This window comes from Carya illinoinensis, chromosome 9, assembly GCF_018687715.1.
Source record: "Carya illinoinensis cultivar Pawnee chromosome 9, C.illinoinensisPawnee_v1, whole genome shotgun sequence".
Classification (NCBI taxonomy): Eukaryota; Viridiplantae; Streptophyta; class Magnoliopsida; order Fagales; family Juglandaceae; genus Carya; species Carya illinoinensis.
This window is the reverse complement of record NC_056760.1, coordinates 13,560,775-13,571,145: the sequence shown is the minus strand read 5'-3', so window position 1 is coordinate 13,571,145 and position 10,371 is coordinate 13,560,775. Positions and strand designations below refer to the sequence as shown.

At 36.3% G+C, this 10,371-nt stretch overlaps 2 protein-coding genes across 3 annotated transcripts in view; one reads left to right on the top strand and one right to left on the bottom strand.

Moving 5' to 3' along the window:
• Positions 1–1,638: 1,638 nt before the first annotated feature.
• LOC122276249 (cationic amino acid transporter 1-like) lies at positions 1,639–3,988 on the top strand. The gene has a single exon (XM_043085829.1). The coding sequence runs from the start codon at positions 1,928–1,930 to the stop codon at positions 3,713–3,715; it is 1,788 nt and encodes a 595-aa protein (XP_042941763.1). The 5' UTR covers positions 1,639–1,927; the 3' UTR covers positions 3,716–3,988.
• A 742-nt stretch (positions 3,989–4,730) lies between these two features.
• The window catches only part of LOC122276248 (187-kDa microtubule-associated protein AIR9), a 43,690-nt gene continuing 38,049 nt past the window's right edge, over positions 4,731–10,371 (bottom strand). For both annotated transcript variants that reach the window (XM_043085827.1, XM_043085828.1), the window contains exons 33-38: positions 9,113–9,268; positions 7,502–7,633; positions 6,647–6,705; positions 5,735–5,767; positions 5,504–5,635; positions 4,731–5,169 (exon numbers count right to left, since the gene is read on the bottom strand). In XM_043085827.1, coding sequence (XP_042941761.1) covers positions 4,993–5,169; positions 5,504–5,635; positions 5,735–5,767; positions 6,647–6,705; positions 7,502–7,633; positions 9,113–9,268 — 689 coding nt within the window. In that variant the 3' untranslated portion in view covers positions 4,731–4,992. The remainder of the gene's footprint in view (positions 5,170–5,503; positions 5,636–5,734; positions 5,768–6,646; positions 6,706–7,501; positions 7,634–9,112; positions 9,269–10,371) is intronic.

The following is a 10,371-nucleotide window of genomic DNA, read 5'->3' as shown; positions in this document are numbered from 1 at the left end:
TCAAGTAGACAAAGGAATTTGATCGTTGGATGAGAGACACGTGAAATAAAACACAAAACCCAAATTATATGATTGTATCTTCAATATTGTACTAGTAAATTAGGAAGAATATTTTGTATTATTCCCGATATATGTGAGAACTGCTATACCTACAAAGAGATTTTATAAAACAAAAAAAAAAAAATTATTTCATAAATTGACATGATTCTATATGAGACATTAGGTCTACTTTACAATAATAATAACTTTAAAATCCAATATACCATATCAAATCATATCTAAATTTACTTTTATAAGATATTTTTATAATTAAAAATATTTCTAATGTATTATTATTCCTCAATATGGATTAGCTTTCAATAACACAGGAGAGGTTTTATATTCTCTTGGTAAAACCTTCTCTTGGTGCATAAACTCTGATTTTTCGTGATTCCTTAACTTGAGAGCTTAGGCCTTGTATCCCTTATTGGATTCCGTGGTGAATTTTTAACTAACTGCATGTAGGCCCAATAATTACTTGGGCCAAGTAATTACTTTCGGTACAAATTATAAAAAATAAATTTTAACGAGGGTACCCCAATAATCGAAGTATGACGTTTTTATCTAATCAAACAAATTCAAATATGCAGAAAAGATAATTGAAGAAAGGTCACCAACTAACTGCACGTAGGCCCTCATCTTTAAGAGTAGTGCTACGAATACTTATAGTTTTACTAACAAAATTTATTTCGTTAATTTTTTTTTAAAATTCAAATTTTAAATTTTAAATTTCATAATTTTCAATATATCAATAACTAATATGTGGAGAAGTTTTTTTTTTAGGTACATTTAGCATTTTCCTTCTCCTCCAAAAGTCCAAACTGTTTCAATATATACTAAATTCATAATTAAACCCGACATAACAATTATACAATAGAGAATTTATAAATTATTTCATTATTATTTATCAATTATTTCACTACCATTTACAAGTATTTAAAAATATTCTAGGTATTCAAACGAGACCATTAGAATCTTTTCTAACTAGAGTTATTTGTTACAATATATAAATTCAAAAGAATATATATATATATATATTGACGAATATTGTGCCACGATTATCATTTTTGAAGTCATTGATGCTACTTCAAACAACGTTGCAATTTCTTCTTGAATTTGTGTCGGATTAAGTGGTCGTGAAAGATTCTAAAACAGGTTTCAATCCCTCTTAGAGATGAAACTCTTTGTTGTAACGTTATGGTGTTGGTGACCATCTCTTTTGTGGAAAGTAAAAAAACTGCGACAATTGAAATTACTGCCAAGCCCACCATCTCTTTTATTTAATAATTAAGGAAATGATTATTAGTAAAATTGTATATTTTTTTAATGGTTAAAAATGCTAAAAAAATAGGTAAAAAATAATTAAAAATAAAAGTAAAAAATTTATAATGAGCGGTACGCTGAGTGGTAAATGCTGGGTGGCCTGCTAGCATGATCCATAGATAATATGTTGATTTACTAAAAAGGTTAGAAATGCATGCAATTTTTAAAAAATTGCCACGTGTCTCTTTATTAAAAATGCACGTGCTTCTCACAAGACATATTATAATATAGTTGATGAATTTTGATCCCCTGGATCAACATGGAATCCCTTTTAACGAGGCATATAGCGACCCAATCTTTACAAGAATTCTTCTATATGTAGACTTCCTTCACTACTGCTTCAAACGCAGAAGTTTATGCTACGCGTTCCATCTGTACTAACTAACAGAGCCAGTTCCGCAGACTTGTATATGAAGTTTTGTTTCATTTGAGTTTAGAGTTCACAAGCAACTGCACGTCTTTAGTTTCACGTAAGTCAGAGCTCCCATGAGATAAAATTAGGAATTATCTGTTGAAGTTCCATAATAAAACTTGATTCCTTTCATTCTTCTTTTTCGGGGCAACAATGGTGAGTGGCACTGAAGGTGGTGGTAGCTGCGAGAATGGCAATGGGGTCAGGAAGAGAGGCTGTATGTGGAGCAAACAAGATCTCTTGCCAGAGGAGTCGTTCCAGAGTTGGGGGAACTATGTGAAGGCATTAGGCAGTACAAAAAGCAGGCTCAAAGATCGACTCCTGGCACGCTCCCTAGACCATCTGGAGTTACAAGAGATGCGTTCTCGCAGCCAGCACGAGATGAAGAAAGTTCTAAACTGGTGGGATCTCATCTGGTTTAGTATTGGAGCCGTCATGGGCGCTGGAATCTTCGTCCTAACTGGTGAGGCTATCAGGAACGATGCTGGCCCTGCAGTCGTGATTTCATACATCATCTCAGGCATATCTGCACTGCTCTCTGTGCTGTGCTACACTGAGTTTGCAGTTGAACTCCCGGTGGCAGGAGGGTCCTTCGCTTATCTTAGAGTGGAGCTGGGTGACTTCATGGCATATATTACCGCTGGAAACATTCTTTTCGAGTATATAGTAGGCGGTGCTGGTGTGGCTCGATCCTGGACTTCATATTTTGCGACCCTTTGCAACCACAAACCCAATGATTTTCGAATAACTGTGTCATCCCTTGCCGATGACTACAACCATTTAGACCCAATTGCCATTGCTATTTCCATTGCGGTCTCTGTTGGTGCATGCCTAAGCATTAAAGGGTCATCCAGATTCAACTCCATTACAACCATCCTCCATATTATAATTTTGATTTTTATAGTAGCCGCAGGCCTTACAAAGGCTAACCCTGCCAATTTTGAAACCTTTATGCCTTTTGGTATCGAAGGTGTTTTTAAAGCTTCTGCACTCCTCTTCTTTGCTTACCTTGGATTCGATGGAGTTGCGACCTTGGGAGAAGAGGTGAAGAACCCCGGTAGAGATATCCCAATTGGGTTAATCGGTTCCATGTCGATAGTCATTGTAATTTATTGCATTCTAGCTGCAACAGTGAGCTTGATGCAGCCATACACACAAGTTGATGCTGATGCACCCTTCACCGTCGCATTCCAAGCGGTAGGGATGAATTGGGCTAAGTACATCGTTGCATTTGGAGCATTAAAGGGCATGACCACGGTTTTGCTTGCTAACATCATTGGCCAAGCTCGATATTTCACTCATATTGCACGTACCCACATGGCACCACCGGTTCTTGCTGTCATCAATGAGAAAACCGGGACACCCATGAATGCCACGATCATTATGACTGTTGCAAACTCCATTGTTGCATTCTTTACAAGCCTGGATGTGTTAGCAAACCTTCTCTCCATATCTACACTATTTATCTTTTCCCTTGTCGCGGTTGCTTTGATCGTGAGACGATATTATGTCACGGGTGAGACATTGGATGCTGACCGCAAGAAGCTTGCCGTGTTCTTGGTGTTGATCATAGGGTCGTCTATTTGCTCACCTGCATATTGGGTACTTAGCAATAACGGTTGGGTTGGATACATAGTGACAGTACCGGTTTGGTTTTTGGCCACACTGGGACTAAAGTTGACAGTGAAGGAAGCAAGGAAACCTAAAATGTGGGGAGTGCCATTAATTCCTTGGTTGCCATCAGCTTGCATTGCAATCAACGTCTTCATCATGGGCTCGATCGATCGTCAGTCATTTGTGAGATTCATTCTCTGGACATTGGTTTTGCTCGTCTACTACATTTTTGTGGCACTGCATGCTTCTTATGATGCTGCCAAGGAGACTGAAAGGCAACTTCAGGCAACTCAAGGAACGAACATTGAGGCCGGGATTGTCAATTAGCAAAACAGAACTTGATTCACTGAAAGGTGATCTCCTGTAGATAAGGTTAGAACTTTATTATTCAATTTCTCATGTAGGACGCTAAGGAGTTGAAACGATTTCTTTCTCGTCTTTTTCTTTTCTTTTTGGCTGGGTTGGGGTGTGGATGGGGTTTTGAAGATTTCGACCTTCCTGCTTTCATAAAAAGGCAATTCAGGAGACAAGTAATGGGTTCAACCTGTAACCTGATATTTTATGTTGGTAAAGATTTAAGGGTTATTGTTTTAGTTTCTACATCTTGCACCTTATTTTTAACTTTTTATTTGTGTTGTCTAGGTGCCAATCCATCCTATACTGTAATGAGAGAGAAAAAAATATGAGGGCAAGCATAAGCCAATTAAGATTACTAGGCAGAGATTGCATAAGCTTCCATTGTAGGAAGGCACGCCACAATGAATGCGTTTATGCAATCGCTACCTAGTTTTCTCAATTGGTTTCAGTTCATAAGGGATTTGAAGCATGCCAGACCCGAAAATCATTCATTAGAATTTACGGAACAGGTTTCCAGGAAAAGCTTAATAAAACACCGGTAGAAACCAAAACATGAGAACATCCCCACGAGTGGGCATGCATTACTCAGCAACCACCCAAAACCATCAACAAACCTGAAAAACCTGGACACCTTTAACCTATGCCGGACTTCCTGAATTGTGTAGTTCATGCTTGTAAGCTACTAATAGTAAGGACAAGACATTTACTTCAAGATCAACGAAAAAACAAGCAAGAAAGACAATAACTTGCCAATGGCATCTCCACCTATCCCAAGCATGGGATGGTGCGGATTACTAGTGCGGATTACTAATTCATTTCAACTAGTCTTTGCCATCCAATGGATTGGGAGCTGGAATTTAAACCAAACCACCTACCGTCAGGGTGGTCCTGGTGGAGCAAAAGTTAAAGCCAAACTCACTAGAATTGTTATCGCAGTAAGTAATACATGTGCAGCACATAAACACGTACACACTGAGACAAAAAGTTGAACATCCAGTGCAAGTAGCTTAAAAACATATCATTGATACGGTAATATACAGTGATTATGACAGCAACTATCCTTTGTTCACTACACAACACTTCTTGCAAGGAAAATTAAAAATATTGCAATGAAAACAAGCATTGGTAATGTGCTAAAGGTACAAGGGAAAAAAATGGAGTGGCGATGACATGCATGTCTTAAAAACTGATTCATAGTTCATAGATATATTTTTTTAATCAATTCACTTTACACTTCTTAGCTAGACTTAAGTTTCTATTTTGAGGAGAGAATTGAGAGATGTACTATTGAATCGCTGGGCAAAGCCTCTGATCACAAGCACTACAATATCACGGAGATGCCGGGACTGCACCAACAAGTCTACTTCATTATCACTTTCCACTACAATTCGAAGTCGATGTTGGTCATTTCGGAAAAGCTCCACCTGATACACCATTAACCTTAGATTTCCAGAGTCTTGAGATTAATTATCCAAAAATAAAATGGAGACATAAACATGTAATACAAAAGTGTCAAATGTCTACAGCTGAACTTTATGAATCCTTTTTGTAACTTACAAAAGATTATCCATACATATCATTTTCTGCCACTCTACCATATCCCTTAATTCTTAATAAAGATACTTCTCTACACAAATTTTGATTGAATGCTTCAATAATGATGAGTGTTTAGCAAGTAGATGACAGAATCATAAGTAATATCTTTCCAAATTGACAATATACACTGGATGAGGATCTAGAGTTGAGATACAAACTTACATGAAAAGTAGGTGCATAACTTCCACGAATTTCAGTAGTTGTAAAAGAAGTTCTAGACCCTGGCTTTACGACCTTGACTCGTTTTCTATTAACTTCTAGGATTCTTCTCTCAAGACTCCCTACTGAAGCTACCTGCAAAATAAAACAGAATTTTATTTGTTTCACATGTCAATCTTCTGGGTATATTACATAAACAGAGAAGAAATGTACAAGGAGAATATAGAAAGTAACCTTTTTGGAAGATCGATCCTTGTCACACAATGCCTGTTTCAGAAGAAATTAACAGTGAGATATGGAACACAAAAAACTAATAAAACCAAAATTGACTGAAAGCAAAATCGAAAACTACATTTAATTAAACACAATTTGATGCTAATGAGTAGTAGTTAGCTTTCTTGGACATTGAAATATTCAATATGGACAGATGGTTTTCAACATGAAATGTGTAGTTTCATTGGATGTGAAAAAAACCAAAGATTTTTTTGAACAGATCATTAAAAGTACTTAAATGATATAAGGGGATTATAGTCCCCTTAAAAAAGGGTTAAGAAGAACTTGATTGGTTTAGTGGTGCAAATGTGCTTCAATATACATCGGTCTTACTCTGAGCCATGTTTTTCTGGTATCATCAGTCTGTTGGAAAAGGAAAGCTTTACATGTGGTTGTGTCTACTATCAGCTTTACATTTAGCTTAGTCGCTTCTAGGCAAATGGTGCGCATACAGTGCTGGAAATCTCATTCTATAGGAACTAGTGCTTTCAAAACCAAGAGTTTACCCAGGCAGTAGACATAAGGCTTGATAATGTTGGTTTGAACTACTGACAAAATTAAAAAGTCCAAGAACTATGTTTTTGAGGGCCCCAAACCCTCATGAATTTCAGTCACTCACTGTTAAAATGCGAAGGTAACTTAAACATAAGAGCCTAAACAAGAAAAACAAACAGGATAGATAGGAATTAAGCAAATAAGAACAATTACAAGCAGTTTCATCTTTGCTCCAAGGAAAATCAAAGCCAACATAAGAGTTGAAATATAGGCACACCTCAAACTTCACAGATTTCTCAACTGCAACAAACACTTCCAGTATATACAACTAAGTTGAAAGGAAATCAAAACCAACAAAACAGTTCAAAGAGGTCCCACCTCAAACTTCACAGATCCAAGATCAAGCTTCTGCTTCACTTCTTTAAAGACATCAGGCTCTGCAAGCAAATCAATCAATACAAAATGAAAACAAGATAGCAGGAGGATAGGATTTCTGAACCTAAAGAACTCTTTCCATGAGCATCCATAGATCAATCTCGGCAGAAGATATCCACCTCTCCAAAAGTGAGACAGCAATTGAAAATAAAAAAGAACAAAGGAATAATGTCTTTATTTTTTTATTTTTTACAAGTAAAGGAAGAAATGCCAAGAAAAAGGGAGGGCATTTTACGTATAAAGGGAACCAAAAGTACCTATAATGTTTGCTATCCATGATAAAGTTAAGAGAAGTGCTAGATCCACAAGGGAATCTCATAAAAGCAAATTATCAAACTGATGTGGCTTCATGTGATATGTCAGATCTATTTTACAATAAAAAGAACTTTATAATCTGACGTACCACATCAAACCACATTAGCTTGTGAATTTACTTTGGTGAGATCCGTTTGTGGATGAAACATTTCTTTGAAGTTTAACCTTATTAATAAAGTTAAACTTGTTAACAGCACTCAACCCTTGACAAGGTAGATTATCAATTTCAGCATTCACAACTCAGTGAAATAAGGTACTAGATGATAACCACTATTGTGTTTGTGATTCAGTCAGAACAAACATTGAAGAGAAAAAGAAATACAAAGCAACAATCATGCTTGCCTTACAAGAGTTGACAAAAAACAAATGAATAACATTTTTCCGATCAATATGAGTAACAACTAACATAACAAGCTAAAAGAGAGAATTTAACAGAAATAAATGATTTCCCTTTAGAGAAAGGGAGATGTGATTTAACATTACCAACTGCAATTGGCTCTGTTGATGCAGAAACAGGTTCCCCCTCAACCCCATCCTCTCTTATAGGGGTATAAATGGCCACCAACCTGTATCCCACATCATCCACATTAGCTTCATACATCCTTCCTATTTCTCCTGCAAAAAATACTTGCAATCAAATACTCGAATATGGAAAATTACAATTGTCTAAAACTATATTCAGCAAAACAGAAGCAATAGAGGAGCCAACACAACAAACTATTTTGATAAGTTAGTCTCATTAATCGCATAGAGAGGTGCCAACCGAATTGTACACAGGAAGTATATAAAATTACACACCTACTATATAGGACAAGAAAAAGAACAAGAGTCCATAAAATCTTGAAAATTTGCAAACCAAGAGCCATTGTGGCCAGCCGTCCAACTATGAAGGGAATTGAGCAAAATGGATTTTAACTCTACCACAGTTGTGTAGCCATCTTCAAAGGTTCTAGCATTGTGTTCCTGCTAAATACACTTTAAGCACAAACGAACCATTATTCCAAACTTCGACATTATTGTATTTCCCAAAGCCCTAGCAAGCCAACAACTCCACTACAAGTTGGAGGATGATCCACTTGGAACAGAAAGAGAAAAGATCAATACCATAACTTCCTAACCACCTCGCAATGAAATATAAAGTGATCAATGCCCTTGCCAATACAACACATTGTTACTATCACAATGAATAGATTAAAAAATTATGCTAATTGATAAGATTGATTCGAATCTTTTTGATAAGTAGATTGATTCGAATCTAGGAGATATCATTAATATGAACAAGGATAAAAGTCTTGCTATTGACAATCCTTGATATCGACAATTTCTATATATAAAAAAATTATTTCATTTCCAAAGTTTAAGAAACCTCAAACTCATACAATGCATAAGCTTTGCCCAATCATTCTAGTTGGGTACAGTTATTGTATAGATGTCATCAAACAATCAACATGATTACAAATGGAATCAAAACTGAAATTGTTCCTCAATGTTAGGAAGCAGTTTGGTATTTTGACTTCATGAATGACCCTCATTTCTTGTGACCCTTTCATCAAATGCTCATGTGTTATGCTCAAAATAAGTTCCCAAATATCGGATATTTTATACAGGCTAGTAAAGTAAATATTACAGCTTATCTAACACTGAACAGCAATGGCAATGATTTGTACGGAGACAAAAAATAATAATAATTACAATCAATTAGAGGGTGATCCTAGTTGACTAATGGGATATGCGCATCAAAGAATACATGCGAACTTTTGCAGACTTTATCTCGTGTTATTCCTCAAACATAAATCCCCTTCTCATCTTTACTGCTAGCATCCATTAAGCGATAAGTGTCAATAAGTAAACTTTTAAATTGCACGCACATGAAAAAGAAAAGATAAGAAAAAACAAGGCATGGTAGTTGAGAAGTTCACCAAGAGCCATAATCTTTTTCACATTTTTAACCAAATTTGTGATCAGCTTTACTACCCATTATTTTATTTTCTTTTCATAAATTTACTGGAATACATAAATGATAAATAAATAAGTTATTGTCTTCAAAGACACAAGAAATGAACTCCTGAGTGGTAATCTAAAGATCTATCATACCTTGTATAGAGATCAGATCAGGACTTCCAACCATTGATCTAAGCCACTGAATTCTACTTTTTCCTTCCTTTCCTCCACTATAAATGCCACGAACAGCATACAAGTTGGTGTGGAAGCCCCTCCCCTCAATCTCCAGCTTATCTATTCTAGGAATCCCTACAATCGTATTATTATCAATTAAAAAACAAAAAAAGAGCTGGAAGCAGTCAAATCAAGTTAACATAGAAAGTAAAAATTCCATATCATTAAAAGATTTAGTCCACCTAAAAGTTGGTTCAAAGCTGTACAACAAAGTCTATTTTTCTTTTTCAAGTAGCCAAACACTGTGAAGACACCAATAATTTCATTAATAATAATCTAAAAATGGTGATCAATCTCACTAAAGGAAGTAAGTGGCTTTCCATAAGGAGAACAATATTCTTAGATTTTAAACATCTGGATATCTTTAAACAGAACCCTCCTGAGCAGGAGATTAAAAGGCTCCCCAGAGACCCCAATCTGGGCGAGGAAGGCATCAAAAGGAGACCCTACAGGTGGGTTGCTCCTCGCTAATCTCTGGTCCTTGCGAACAAGGCACCACAATGAAGGTGACAAATTTGCTGAAGGAGACGTCTTTTACCTCGGGGATTAGTCGAGAACCAGAGCCTTATCTAGGGCAATGAAAGTTCTTGGATACCTCGTCATCAAAAAAATCTTTAAATAGAAGCGTAAAACGAGAAAATAAAAACCAAGGCACTGATTATGTGAAAATTTCATATTATAGATTTCTAAAAACGAAATATTGAAACCAATCAAAATAGAGCCCATGGTAATATAATAATAATAATAATCCTAATGTTAACAATAATAATAATTACAATTATTATAGCGATAATAAGAATAACAGAAACCCCTAAGGGTTGGCTCAAGTGGTAAGGGCCTTGGTCATGGTGGTATACTCCCACCAGCTCTAAGGTTCAAATCCTCTTAGTGCAAACAATTTCTAGGAGCCATCAACTATGGGAGTTTTCCCTTGAATTACCCGAGAGGTACACTTGCGGGGGGCTTGTGCACCCCCAAGATTAGTTGGGACTTTGTTCTCGAACACCCAGTGCCAATAAAAGAGACCATAACAATAGTTGAACGAGCTACAGGAAAGATCTTGTCTTATAGCTGTTGCTCACTTCGGTGACACACATCATGGGCAACCAAGAAAGAGAGAAAAGATTGTTGTGAACATAGAACATTAATAATATGCAAGATCAGTGGTGCCAGCTTCA